The sequence below is a fragment of the Phodopus roborovskii genome, unplaced genomic scaffold (assembly GCF_943737965.1).
Source record: "Phodopus roborovskii unplaced genomic scaffold, PHOROB, whole genome shotgun sequence".
In the NCBI taxonomy this organism is placed as follows: domain Eukaryota; kingdom Metazoa; phylum Chordata; class Mammalia; order Rodentia; family Cricetidae; genus Phodopus; species Phodopus roborovskii.
This window is the reverse complement of record NW_026126540.1, coordinates 30854630-30869923: the sequence shown is the minus strand read 5'-3', so window position 1 is coordinate 30869923 and position 15294 is coordinate 30854630. Positions and strand designations below refer to the sequence as shown.

At 38.8% G+C, this 15294-nt stretch overlaps 1 protein-coding gene across 1 annotated transcript in view; it reads right to left on the bottom strand.

Moving 5' to 3' along the window:
- The window catches only part of Spag17 (sperm associated antigen 17), a 211951-nt gene that overhangs the window by 51012 nt on the left and 145645 nt on the right, over positions 1-15294 (bottom strand). The window contains exons 25-29 of the mRNA XM_051199526.1: positions 14281-14456; positions 13198-13330; positions 11415-11593; positions 9479-9638; positions 2509-2723 (exon numbers count right to left, since the gene is read on the bottom strand). Coding sequence (XP_051055483.1) covers positions 2509-2723; positions 9479-9638; positions 11415-11593; positions 13198-13330; positions 14281-14456 — 863 coding nt within the window. The remainder of the gene's footprint in view (positions 1-2508; positions 2724-9478; positions 9639-11414; positions 11594-13197; positions 13331-14280; positions 14457-15294) is intronic.

The following is a 15294-nucleotide window of genomic DNA, read 5'->3' as shown; positions in this document are numbered from 1 at the left end:
ATAAATTCAGGGCAGGCATGGCAATGGGAGTACAAGCTGATGATGCTATGTCTACAGCAGGAAGTAGGACAGATGAGTGATAATACTTATCAGGCTGGCTTGCTCCTCTTAAGTTGGCATGAACTAGTCTGGGTATTCAGCTCATGCTCACTCTCAAGCCATGCCTGGAGGTACATGTCTTAGGTGATTTTAAATCGGATCTAGTTGACCACAAAGATTAAGCAACAAAGAAGGGAAACATATGAGTGATTGACCTCAGACAGAAAGACAACAGGTCAACATTGCATTACCTAACAGGGTCAGCTAAAATAATTTATGGAGTGCTGAATGCAGGGTGTACACTGTGGTGAAATGGCATAGAATTCCTTACTCTGTACAGTGAGGGGTCACGAAAGGACAACACTTCAGGGCTGCTGGCTTCTGTGGTAGGTGATCTGCTTGGCTTAGTTCTCTGCCTAAGGTAATAGTGCTGAGCTTGAGCCTGGTGTTTAAGAGAAGTGCTGTGGTTTGATCAAAGCATATGGAGAGACAAAGAGGAGTAGACAGATGGTAGGAGACTTGGAGGCTACAAACTAAGTGGGAGAGACTTCAGACTTTATCCTAAGTGGAATAAAACACCACTGAGGGGTTATAGATACAAAGACTAGGGTAAGAATCATGAAACAGTCAACTAATCCTGGCAGTTCCTTCCATCTGAAAGAACAATCAGAACTTTGTAGACTGTAACTGTTATAAACTGACTGTCTTGGGGGCTGAAATCCCAGTCCCCAAGGTGGGACCATTAGGAATTGTGGCTTTTGGGAAATGACATGCTCATGAGGCTAGAGTCCCCTCGAATTAAATTGCTAACCTTATAAAAGGTACCCCAGAGAACAATCTCTTTCCATTATGTGAGGCTACAGTGAAATCAGACAATCTGCAACCTGGAATTAGGTGCTCGGGTCATGGAGGTTGTTCTCTCTCATTTGAAATGCCTAACCTTCAGAGTTCACCCAAAATACTTTTCTGTTGTTTATAAGCTTCCCAGGCTCTGGCATTTTGTTATAGCAATGTGAATGGACGGGTAAAATTCCCAAACTCTGTGCATGACACATGTGATTGAAGCTGTGTTATGTGAAATAGAACTTTCTTCAAGAGAAGCCTCCCAACATGGGAGTACAGTAGCAAACCAATGATAGCTCTTGGTTCATTTAACACTTGCCTCTGCAGAAGACAGATGCTTTGTCTTTGACTCATCCTGTTTTTGGGTAGCTGTTTCTAGGCACCAAATGGGTAAGGGTTCTTCTCAGACTTGAGACATCAGGGCAAGTAGCACTTGCCTGTGAGGTCATTACTGGGTTGATTACAACTTTGTTGGGTTTATGCTACAAATCAACCATCCCCCCCTTTTTTTTTGAAGATATGGCATCCCTAAGAATAATTATATGCCTCAGACTCCACCTCAATATTTGTTTGAATATTCCAACTTGCAGATGGAGTTCTGTAGATTATATAATGCATATCTAACAATTAGGTACTCTCAATTTTCTATATGTCTTAACTATAGAGGACCCAGGGTTTTGATCTGTAGTTTGTATGTGAGAATACATTCTCTAGGTTTTTCTAAGCCTTCTGGAAACAAATGACTGTCACCTATCATCATGTTAGGCAGACATTTTAACAGGAGAGAAATGAATGCTGAGCACTATTTTATGTTCTCCTTATATCATTGATGATCTCAATCAGGAATACATAATGAGAAATACAGCTGTATGATGAGCTAACTGAGAATATGAGCTTTGAACACAAACTCTCATAGTTCAAATTCTGGTACCACTGATGGCTGGATGGCTACTTTTATGGCATTTGTTTGCCATTTTCTCTTACAGTTGAATAGCATCCTCTGTACAGTTGCTCATTGATGCTGAGTGTTTTGGTTACTCAGTATGTGATTCTCTGAAGGCATAGTTCATGAACAAGTTTTGATCACTCGCTGCAGAGGGCCATAGAGAAATGGAAAAATGATATATAACCTCTCCTTCCCGCAGATAAAAGAAGTATACAAGTGTATTTAGCAGGAGACATGTGGCATTAATCACAATGATCTTAGTGTAAGAAAGTCATGAGCTAGCCCACATTGCAATGCACTACAGTGGCTAAGTCAGGAGTTCAAGTTCAAAGCCAGGCTGGGTTACACAGCAAGACTGTCTCAATAGCAACAACAACAAAAATTAAATTGTTTAAATAAATAAATGAAAGAAAAGAGAAAGAATAAAACAATCTATAATCAAATCCATGATCTGAATCTAATTTACACACACACACACACACACACACACACATTTCAGAAAACATTTATCTGCCTACCTACCTGCATACCTACCCACCCACCTACTACCTAACAAGTATTTGAAAGTTAGGATTTACCACACATTTTTCTACATGCTGCTTCTGGACTCTAATAAAGTGGTTTGGACACTTTTGCCTAGTGGTTTGGACATTTTTGTGATGTGCAGCAGTTTGTCATACCGTTCCATTGATGGGATCTGTTGCCTGGAAGGATAAAAATGGTTTCAAGTTTTCAATTTTCTCTAGTCCTTTGGTGCCAATCCGATTTCCATCAGGTGTTGTCGTAAACCAGGTGCCAATGTGGGAATCCGCAGTAGTTACTGTTTGAGCTCCTGAGAGAGCATCATGGGTTTCATTCTTATGTGCTATGGTTGTTTGATTTTTGTGACCTTTTCCTGTGTACATTCAAGGACAATTAAACAGAGCAATATAATTATAACACTTTCATAAATTGTTCAATAAGTCCTGATACAGCTTAAACTTACTTAGACACTGGTATAGAAAAGCCAAAACAATAACAGAGAAAGTTAAGTTACAAATAGATCAGTTAGGGGACTAAACCTTAGCTGAATTGTCATTGCCTCCCCTAAGAGAGACACATATACATACAACTCCCTTTCTGGGGAACAATAGCAATTCTGTTTATTTTTGTCCAGTTTGAACTTTCCTTATTTATCCCCGAATCCGAGATTATGTAGCCTATATTCATACGAGATTATGTAGCCTATATTCCTCTTTTTAACACCTCACACTTCTCTGCATATCAAATCTAGCCCTTCCTGTATTTTAGACTTTTAATATCCTCTGTCTTGTCTGTTTTGAATCTGGGAACCCTCGCTACCCAGACATATTCTGTCTTCTCATTAGCAGAAATGACTTTGCACAGTTGAATCACTATATCAACAACCATCAGATCCATACTTCCATTACCACCCTCCTCTTCAACATATGGGGGTGGCGAACATGTGTAGCACCATAAATATCCTCATGGGATTCTGGAACCAATGTCTCTGTGGTGATATCTTGCTTGTACAAAGCCTGTCAGAGAATAAAGCTTGCCACTAGCTAACCATAGAGGTCTGGAGATCTGTACAGAGAGACAGGAAGTGAGACGGCTGGGCAGAAACAGGAAATAAGCAGGGAGAAACAGGAGCTCTTGTCTCTCGTCTGCTGAGGCACTAAGGAGGTAAGGTGTGGATGCGGCTTGCTCCTTCTCTCTGGTGGCAGCTGCAAAACATGCACAGACCTCACACAAGAGGGAACAAATGCTTGGTGCCATGTTTTCTTTAGTTCAACTTTCCCTTCTTTCCTCTCTTCCCCCCGTCTTGTTCTCTTATTTCCTTGTCAACAGCAGTGGGAAAGTCATGCCAACATGAAAATACAAGAAAGATAGTGGAATCTGGGTGAGGTGAGCACACACCCCCGAGCAATTTATTAGTCAGGGGATAAATTTTGGTTGAGAGGAGAGACTGGAGAGGGAGGCATGGGTCCAGTAAAGTGTATCTTTATGGCACATTACAGACCTTGGAATTTCCTACAGAAAACATTTCACAGGGATCGTGACATTGTCAAAAGATACGTTAGATGCTCTTGGCAGGAGTATGGAAAATTAGTCATAAAGAACATATGATCAATAGTCAGATAATATTAGAGAAGTAGAGATTACAGATAGCAATAGATATAAATAAACGCAATGTTGGTGCCAACATTGGGAGATGGGAGAATTCGGGTGTGAAAGGATGAGGATGGATATGAGAGATGGAAGAGCTCAAAGGAAGGATTCTGCAATCTGAAATAACTACCGACTTCCTTTACTAAGTGCACAGACAGATAAAGTGAGGAAGACTGGGCAGTGACCAGACAGAAGGAATAGGTGTGGTTGTTGTTCCTTTTCCAGCAACATCACTAACTGGACACTAAGAATTGCACAGTAAGTAACTAAAACTACCAGAAAGTATTTATTAGATGGAAATGTTCCTGAACTGATAACTGAATACAGTTAATACAGTCAGCACAAGCCAAGGACTGAGTAAAGTCAGGGACCCAAGGGAGTAAAGCTTGTCCTGAAGAAGGCTTTGCATTGTGAGTCCTTCTCAAACTAGGTGACACAGGACTAAGTAAAGAATGCAAGTTAGAGCTTGTTCAAGCTGGTGCAGGGGAGTTTAATATGAAAGATTCCTAGAAGCTGGAGAATGTTGCAAAGAGCTGTTCTCAAAGAAAGTGAATTATTTACAGAACAAACACATACTTTCTTTCACCGTCCCCCAGCACTACCAGACAAGTTTTCCGTGTTCAAATATGGTGCTGAGCACAGAGGGCAAATTGTTGGAGCTGTATAATCAGGAGCAGCACTTACATGGGTATCGGTGAAAATGACCACTACTTGGGTGACATTCTCAAAGCCCTCAGAATAATAATTTAATATTAGGGTTAAAATAGAAGTCCTGATATTTTCCTTTCTGAAGCAAATGATTTTCAAAAGAATGCATCTGTATTTGTATCAGTTCAAAGAATTTGGAGTTAAAGCAACAAGAAATAAAAATGATCACATAATAACCAAAAAGCTGTGAAGTTTAAGCACTTGAAAGGAGAAGAAGAAACCTAACAGATGCAGAATCTGAAATGTGTGATTCCAGATAGAATGGACCCAGACTGTGTGACTAATGAGAAAGCAGGTTACATTCAACTACTGAGAAGCAATAGGGAGGCACAGTAGTCTGTATTGCTTTGGGAGTTACTTGGACAACCCTGACCATGAACTCTAATAGAGGTTTCTCAAGCCTGGTATTGGTTTTGTTTTGTATTGTTTTTTCATTGATTTGTTTTTTAGATAGTGCATTTATTGATCTTGTGGGAAACATTGTCATCCCAAGTGGCATAAATTCATTAAAATACATATTATGTAATTTTAGGTAAATATAAAGTAATCTGATTCCCTATGTCTTTATCAATCACCCTTGATGCAATTTGTCCATTCTCCCTCCTCTGTCCTCTGTATTAACTTCCTTTCCCACTCATCAGTTAGAGCCCTACTCCCTGTTTTCCCCATTTACATCTTTACATTGCCTATTCTCTCTCCAGTTCTTTTACTTTCCTGGTTTCTGTTACTCCAGGTTAAATAATCATATCTGAAGATATGGAGCGAAGAGCTCTAGAAAGGGGAGAACATGTGGTGCTTGTTTTTCTGTGTCTGGTTTATCTCACGCGATACTATCTAGTTCCATCCATTCACCTGTACATTTCATGTAGGCAAGTCCCTATTGCTTAAGGCCCTGCATACTTTAGACACAGGTCAGAGAACATTTGAGCTGGATAGAATCCAAAAGCCTCCTTCCTGCACTCCAGCTTTTGTATTATCAGAAAGCATTATGTGAGCTTCCAAGGGAGGGAAGCAGTCAGTAGTACTTTTCAGCTGTAAAGTCTATCACAATGACCAACATGTTGAAATTGTGACATTCATATTTTGGTGGCAACCAACAGCTGTGTAATTGGATGTAATTCTCACTCACACAAAAGGAGGAAAATCGTGCCAGGTGCTAGAAACCTACCAAATTACTAGGGGTTAGTGAGGTCATGGATCTTAGAACTACTTAGACCTACTACCATCACCTTACTTAACCAGTATAATTCCTAATAACATTCTAAAACTTACCATTATACTCACAGATAACTGTAACTCTCACCCACATCAGAAAAATCTCTTTATGGAAAAGAGACCATTACAGAAAGACACAAGAGGTCGCAACACAGTGGTCAACAGGGTCAACAGATGGTGGGTAGTCCAGTTCCAATGAGTACATCTACACCACAACTCATACACTTAACTAACAGAAAACAGTGTGGAAGAGTGGGTAGAAAGACTGTAAAAGACAGAAGACCAAAAAGTCTGCTATTGGGTTTTGTCTCCTGGAAAAGACAGGCAAGCTACACTCATGATACCTCAGCCATGTGGCTGCCTGAACAAGAGATGAACAAAGATAACAGCAAAAGAAAGGCTATTTAGGAAAGGGAAACAATGGGGCCCCACCCCTAGATGAAGAACTACAGGCAACTAATGACTGAATTGAGAGGTAGAAACAGTCTTCTCCGGGGCTGAGCACTCTAATGGGTTGTCCAATAAAAACTGGACAGTTCTAAAATTATATGCATATATAAGTAAGTTGTATGCATATATTTATACATTTACATATATGTCAACAATAATCAAGAAAAAAATAGACACCATAACTTGAGAGGGCTGTGGAGGACAAAGGGTTGAAAGAGAGAAAGGGAGAAAGGGAAGGGGAAGTGATGTAATTATATTTTAATTTAATAGAAACAGAGAAGGCATATTAGATATAAAATAAGAAAAATATATGTGGAAAAGTCTAACAACTGAAAATTAAATTAATGTGAGTTTTGTTTTTTGTTTGTATTTTTCAAGTCAGGGTTTCTCTTTGTAGTCCTGTCTGTCTTGGAACTCATTCTGTAGACCAGGCTGGCTTCAAAGCCTCTGCCTCACAAGTGCTGGGAATAAAGGCATGTGCTACCACCACCTGGCAAATTTTTATTTATTAATATATTATTTTAGGTATAGCTGCTCTGTCTGCGTGTATACCTGCCCACCAGAAGAGGGCATCAGATCTCCTCATAGATGGCTGTGAGCCACCATATGGTTACCCTGGGAATTGAACTTGGGACCTCTGGAAGAGCAGCCAGTGCTCTTACCTGTGAGCCATCTCTCCAGATCCATAATGTGAGGTTTTAATAGAAGAGATAATGTACTTTAGAAGGGAACTCAAAGACAGACTGAAACCAATTATTTAGACTGAAGCTGAGTTCTCCAACCCTCGTTGCCCCAGAAGTAATGAAAAAGAGGTCAAAGGCCTGAAAAATGTTTTGATGAGAATTACAAAAGGAAAGAAAGAGGGGAAAGAAATGAATGGAAATAGTATTTGATGATATTATTGTTGAGACATTTTCAGCATTAGTGGGAGACACTTATCTACATATCCAAACGGCCTAATGCATTCCCTCTTATATGAATAAGCAGAAACCCACACATAGTCAAATTGTATTAGAATTATTATAAAAAATGGAGACTGGAGACCGATCAGAGGACAGATGAACTTTAATGCAGTAGGAATTAGACTAACAGCCATCTTTAAAGTGAGTGTGGAGGAGGTCAATGTACATCAGTCTAGAATTCCACTCGGTGAAACTGTCATTTGAGAGTAGAACAGTAGAATGAGATTCCTAGAAAATGCTGGTTCTATGATAATGAACTAAAATCTCTAAAAACAAAAACTTTCAAGTTTTGCTTTGACAACTTACACCAATATGCTGCACATAAGAGCCGCATTTAAACGCATGCTACAGGAAGAGGAACACAAAGAGTGGAGAAATCATATTGGTGAAGGGTCACAGAGCAATGGTTGGCAGAGGCACAACAGTCTAGGCAAAGGGACATTAGGGGAGGGAAGCCTCAACATTCCAATAGAAAGCAACCCTGTCAAATGATGACAAGTTAAATTCACCACAAAAAAATTCACCACAAAGATAGAATAATTCTAAAGTTGCATCCAAAGTTATATTACCAAACTATTTGAAAGAAAATCTGACAGAACCATTGAAGAGACAAATTTTAATCACAAATAATGTAAGAGAACAAGGGACACAAAGCTGGTCAGGTGCTGCCCTCCTTTCAGTAAATGTAAACACTACTTAATAAATTAGACGGGGAGACTAAAAGCGGGCAAGGACATAAGATAAGGGCTGGGAGTCTATCTACAAGCAAGGCTTGTTGTCTGTTCCGTGTCATCTGCGAGGTAATAGCACCTCATTGTTCTAAGCAGCAAAAAGTATTTCATGAAACAATATTGAATTCAAATCTTAGAGTTCATAAATAGTTTTTATTGAGATGTGACAGATTCAAGGCTTCTTGAATTATGTTTTATCAAAAAGTACTTTTATGCTCCAGCAGCATCACTGAGTAATTGTGACAGAGAACACATGGCCTGCCAAGTCTATAAGATTTACCGGCTTGCCCTTTACTAAACTCAGGGATATCTGGAAAACACAACTAACAAGTTTTATATAATAAATATAAGAGAAAACTGTACCATACAACTACATTACATATGCTGTTTTCATAGATTTGAATTATTGATCATATTTAAGGTTATAAATTATTTTTCAGCAATTAAGAATCAGTGTTTAAAATCAGCTAGAAATACTATAGAGATTTGAAAGTAAACATAGACAGAGATTGAAATAAACTTTCAAGGAAATTTTAACAATGGACAAGATAGATAATGTTAATACTAAAAGTTAATGGTTCTTGTGGAAGTTTCTATGACTAAACTCAATGCTATTGAATATCCAACCTCACTATTAATCAAATAGTAACAAAACTTATTAATTAGTTATCAATCTAAATGACACTTAAAAATAACATTTGGCATTGTCATGGGTGTGAGGAAGCATCTGTTTGCAGTAGTAGGAGAGGTATAAAAAGAAATCTTTGATTTCAGTTATTGCAGACCAACTGCTATCTAACATCCCCTCCACTCCAACCCTCACAAGTCAACTAGAAAATAAGACACAACATGTTGGTTCTTTGTTTTGAAAACCCTGGACTCCAGCCAAGTATAGCCCATCAGGTCCATAGGGAGCAGGATTAGGGCCAGGGTCAGGGGTCATCTGAGAACACACACTCTTGAATTTGCTTTTTTTCCCTTTCTGCTATGCAAGTTGTTACATGAAAACCTCATGGGTGTACCTGAGAGGCTCTGTCTCAACTTGAAGGAAAGGTCAATAGCACCCCAAGGATGCTGACTCAGAATCTTGGAATTATCCGATTAGCAACCTCTAAAACACCGCCTCAGACAGTACAGCTGATGTGTAAGAGAGTACAATGACATAGGAAACTGTTTGTTATGCATGGGAAAATGAATTATTCATTATACAGAGGACAAAGCAGTTCATGAAATACTAAGCAATCCCATGTTGGTAATGAAAATTCATGTATGTATGTATGTATTTATATATGTACATATACATTAATAAATATTACTATAATAAAAAATGAGTGGTATCAGAAAAATATCAAACTCCTGTTAAGCATTTGAAAACTATGAAGTTCAGCAACTCAAGAAATATGAGTAGTCACCTTTCTTGGTAATGACAATCTCAGAAGGTGCTGTTTCTGATTTGGGCTGAGAGGCTGAGTCCACTAAATCTCCATTATGGGGACTTGCAGAATTATCAGGAGATGCATACACAGGACCAGAATCAGGACTGCTACTCACGGCACCATCTGCAAACAGAATCTGAAAGGGGAAACAAAGTCTCAGAATTCTCAGAAGCCAAGAGGAGGCCTGCCCAGAAATTTGGGGCTCAAAATATTCTAAAGAAGAAAGGCTGATGGCATCCCCCTATGCTCAGCACCAGAAGGTGCTAACAGAGTGGAGATTTGGACTTAGAGAAAGCAGAGAATGTGATTTCATATTGCCCATCCACTTCTGTCTTACTTCTTTTTTTCCTACCTTTTGTTGGATTTTATATATTTTTCTATTCTTCATCCTTATTCTATGTAATTGGATAATCATATAGGTGACCATGTTCAAACAATTACATTAAAGTTTTTTTTTTTAATATTTTTAATGCCTTCTTTCTGTTACCCTCTACCAAGGGTGTCTGCCATCTCTAGTTACCACAGATACCCTTGTGAATGCCTATATGCGCAGCATCCCATGAGTCTGGCAAGGAAGTCATCTGCCACCATAACTCTGCCTGATTCTTCTGGTCTCTTCAGGAGCTTTGCGGGCTACCTGTGCAGTCCTAAGTAGCAAGATGACACTTAAATGAGTGTCAACCCAGGCTGGTACTTGGTGGCTAGGATGAATTTGAAGTATACTTTTAAGTACTAGAAATGTTTCATGTGTCATGTTCTAAATTATTTTCACCATTCATTCTCATTATTTTCTACTGGAAATCCTAGGGCATATATTACCTTCCCACACCTCTTAATTTTGGTCTCTCTCTTGCAAGTTACCCTCCCTACCACTTGGATATGAAGATCAGCTGTCAATTTTCCAGAGTACCTTCCCTCCTTCTAACATATGAGTTCTGGAGATCAAACTCAGGTAGTCAGACTTGGTGCCCTTACCCACTGAACTATCTCACTGCCATTAGAGCAGTTCGTTTTTTAAAAAATAGAATGTTAACTTCTTGAGTGTCTATATTATTTCTAGTCATTTAAAATTTATGTTCAAGTATTTACTGTTAGGTAATTAAAAAAAATACTGAATCTGTCATTAACCTTTTTGGACTTTCTTAGATACCTGGTCTCATCTCTCATTCGTGGTTCTTAGTGGTGTGATGCCTGTTTATAAACATCATTCCCTCTGATTGTTTTTGAAGGGCTCCAGCATTTTAGGGCTTCTGATTGTAAGTCTCCACAAAATGAGTTTATGGGCAGAACTGCCCTGATTTTCAGAGCCCAGAGGTAAAACTGTCAATTCCAAATTCTCCTTTAAATATTTACATATTTTAAATTTTTACATACTTTAAACTTTATCCTTATTTCTCCACCACTCTGAATGTACCTGCCTTTCATTTTCTAGAAATTATCTAAATACTTCATATACTAGTGAAATATTTTGTTGTTTTCTAGTACTGTTGGAAATTTAGTATTTAAGAACATTTCCCCCTAGTGTTTTCAGGTGGATTGAAAGGGAAGGGAGATAAACATTTTAGTCTATAACCTTAGACCACACACACACACACACACACACACACACACACACACACACACACACACACACACACACATGCACGCACACGCCTCTGTAATTCTGGGCCATTTTCCAGGAACCTGGGTAGGGACCTAGCCAGAGCCCATCCACCTGGATAGTATTTAATTAAAGCTTGTTTCAAATTCGGCTTTAAACCATGATTGGTCTTAATCTCAATTGGCGGAACTAACAATTTTAAGATAGCCTTGTATTGTATTTGTGCCTCCTATGTGCTGTAGCATTGCTCCTTACTCATGGTTCAATTGTCTTTTACTATGCTGTGGGGAATGCCATTTAAATACTATAAACCTGTGTAGATCCATCCAGCATATACTTGATAACGGTGCCCTGGCTGGTGATAATTCTTGATGCCTCCTGTTCCACGGGTGGCATCACTGCTTTATAGAATTCATAATGCTTCACCCTCTGGGGGTAGCTCTGACGGATCATGAGGTCCCAGGTGGGTTCTTCATCTACAATTGGGTGATCTTAAAAGATAAAAGAGAATAAAGCTATTGGTGGGGTGAGTTGGGGCTGGGATTTTTACCTTCTTTCTTGTTTCCTTTCTAGTATGTGTGTTCGAGGAATAGGAAGTTTTCCTTCCAGTCATGGCTGATAGCCCAGAAATCTTGTTCTTTGCATACCTTTTGCACTTCAAAGTAGTAAGATCTTTCAATAACGTTAAATAGTACACCATTTCTAGTATATGTTCATAGAGTCCAGTGCATTTCAGGGCCAAATAATTTGGGACAGAATTTCTGTGACTTAGTGATTCATTGCCTGGGGTGGCATGCCACTCTGAGTAAGTGTTTGCTCCATGGTAGATAGTTCTCTGGTATCCTCTGGTTGATCAAAGCCACAGACCTAAGCACTCTCACTTAAACACAGCTTCATTCAAACATTTTCTATCTTACCCATCATCCTTCAAAATTAACAGAACCCTCCAGCTCTAACCACATCCAGACCATTCTCAATGTTCTGCTGCTTCCTGCTTCCTGGTAATCAAGAAGAAAAGCACTTGATAAATACCTTCCCAAAAAAAAGTACTATGGGGTAGCTTTTCAATTTGATGCAATACCATTTGTCAATTCTTGTTATTTCTTGAGATGCAGCCTAAGTAACAAATCACAGAGTTAAGAGACAATCTGCAGGATGAGAGAAGATCTTTATGGTGGTTTATCTAATAGAGGCTCAATTTCCAGATATATAGAAATAACTAAAAGAGAAAATAATCCAACCAAATGAGTAAGTGAACTGAATAGTTTCCAAATGAACAAATACAACACCCATAAACACATGAAAAAAAATCTTTATATTCTTGGGCACCAGAAAAAAGGAAACAAAAACTACACTGATCTTCCATCTTACCCTAACCAGATGGTTTTCATCAAGAAAATGAAAAATGACACCATTGGATACAGGAGGAAAAAGTATCCTTATATACTGTTGAATGGACTCAGATTCGTTCCCAGATGTAGCTCTTACCAGGTTAACTAACAAAGTCGTTCTTGCACATATTTACTTATCAAAATAAGCAAGAAGCCACATTTAGAACCAACGGATGTAACAAACTATGTAACAATTATGGGATCAAGAGAGGGTTTCTCTATTTGCTTCATGTGTACTCTCATTCTCTTTATATTCACCACCTACTGTTTATATCAGTGAACAAAGTACTGTACCTGTGGCCTTCTGCAGAGGCAGGAAGACAGGGCCACCTCAAAACCATTAAGGAAGCCGCATTTATCAACACTAGATCAAGAATGACTTCCCTTCTCTGCATTCTGGGAGTCAGGTGACCTTGGACACATTATTGCACCTTCAGAAGTCTCAACTTCTATATTTTATAGAAGAAGTTATCAGTACCTATGTCATAAGATTTGTGTTTTGCATGTATGTTAATGACTTTGACAGTGTTTCATCATAGTAAGTGCTTGAAAAATGATCATTATTGTTAAGCTCTTTATTTGAAAATGACCCATCATTCATCATCAAGTGTAACTTGTAAGAAAAGACCAGGAATTTTCAATGGTAGGATTTTCTGTGTGAGCTTTTGACCCGTGCCTTCCTGCTCATCCCCGTTAACACTCACCTGTAGATTCTTGCCCAATGAAGGTCAGCAGGAGCCCATTGGGGCAAGATACGTTTAGGTTTTGGAAGGTGGGAACATAAGGAGATTCCTGTACAGCAATCTCTGGCTCTACTTCTTCCTGTACATCATAATTCTGTACGTGAACAAAAGCTTGTCATTTTCTAAGCAAGACACTTTTACTTTGTTCAAACAAGGGTTTATCAAACAATACAACTGTTAGTAAGTAAGTAGGCCCTGTAACAGTTTCTAAAAAATTTTCAAGAATCTTCACTGACATCAAGCTTACACTCTACTCTCTGACTGGCACATAACCAGACATGACAGAAAATAGTATCAATTGTAACATTTTCCCTGAGAGAAGGTGGCATTAAAGTTAACAGAGGTCACTGTGAAAACATTTATTGAGCAAGTAGACTTAATGGAACTTGAGTGGTCCCCTATTTGTATAAGTAGGATATAGACAACACTATGGTGGGGTGTTGACATCCTCCCAAACTCAGATGGTAGAACTTGATACTCAAAATGATGGTATTAAATAGGCCTTTGGGGAACTGATTAAAGCCCAATGGTTGGGCTTCAGGTTGGGATTCAGGTCTTTATAAAAAGGCATTGAATGAAAAGGGTTTACTCTTTCTGTAAAGTGATAGAACACAGAAGGTACCATCTACAGGAACTTGCTGTCAGGAGACAAGAGTTGGCTAGACTTTTCCACCTCAACTTGAGCAATTAATTTCTGTAGTTTGTAAGTGTCTTAGTCAAAGATATTTTGTGACAGTAGTTAAAACAGACTAAGGTAGTGTTGTGGAAAACCAGAAACCTTATTGATGTGTGTGTGTGTGTGTGTGTGTGTGTGAGAGAGAGAGAGTGAGTGAGTGAGAGAGAGAGAGAGAGAGAGAGAGAGAGAGAGAGAGAGAGAGAGAATTAAAGAAAAGGAGACCAGGAATTTGAGCAAGAGGTTCAAAAGAGATCTGGGAGGACTTGGAGGAAGGAAAGAGAGTGTAGGAAAACAGTACAATTTTATTTTAATTTTAAAAAGTAACATTGAGGTAGAAAGATTGGAAATCTGTAGCCATATTCATCTACCTTCTTTTCTTCTTCTTTTGGATGTTCCTCTTCTTTAAGGGAGTCTTTGGGCTTTTCTTTGCCCTTTATTTTTGCTTTCCCTTTGCCTTGAGGAACAGTCACTATAGTGGGAATCACAGTTGTAGTCAGAGCTGAAGGGATATTCATCATTGTCTCCAACTTGGAATCAGTAACCTCTAGAACCCGGAAATGGAGAAAATGAGATATTCATATTTCATATGCTTGTTAAAGGACACATCTCAAAAGTTGGTTCAAGTTGGCATTAACTTTTATTATGTGAAATATGTTTTACCATTCAGATCTATTTCAGGGATAATAGTTGTTTTGAAAATCAGATTGTATTTAGAATATTTGAAACACTTAATGCTTTAGTGTGGTTGATAGTCAAATCATTATCTCACATAGCCTCACTTTCCAGTCTGTTGTGCACTCTACTAATGTTCTCTTTATTTATTTGTGAAATGGAGCTCATAAAACAACCTAAAAGTCCTAGATTCACAATAGTAAGTCCAACACTGAGACAACAGAACCTGCGGACACATTAAACATGAACTACCCCAAACAAGAAAATCCAAAAGAGACATAGATTAGTTTTGTCTAAGACGACTGAAGTAGCTTTCTTGTAGGCAATCTATTGTCTTCAGGGTTTTAAAGGTTTAGGAATTCTAAAAGGTTGATGAGAGGTGACACTGTGTGTATGTGGAGGGGGCATGTCCAGAAGACCCCCTTTTATCTTGTCATCTGTTTTCCTTCAGGACCCTCTTCTTTGACCCTCCATTACCTTTCTGATCAATTTAATCCCCACCCCCCAACTCATTCATACATTTCAATCCCTCAGATTCTCCCAGGTTCCAGGTTCTCTTATGTTTTCAAGTCTGGCCACTATAATAATTACTCATGGAATTCAAACAAATTGGTCTTCCTCTGACCTACTGAATCAGGTGTACAGGGGAGGAGGACCAGATAGGTAAGTATGTGAAATACTACTTGGCTGTCACATGTCATCTGGGCTGT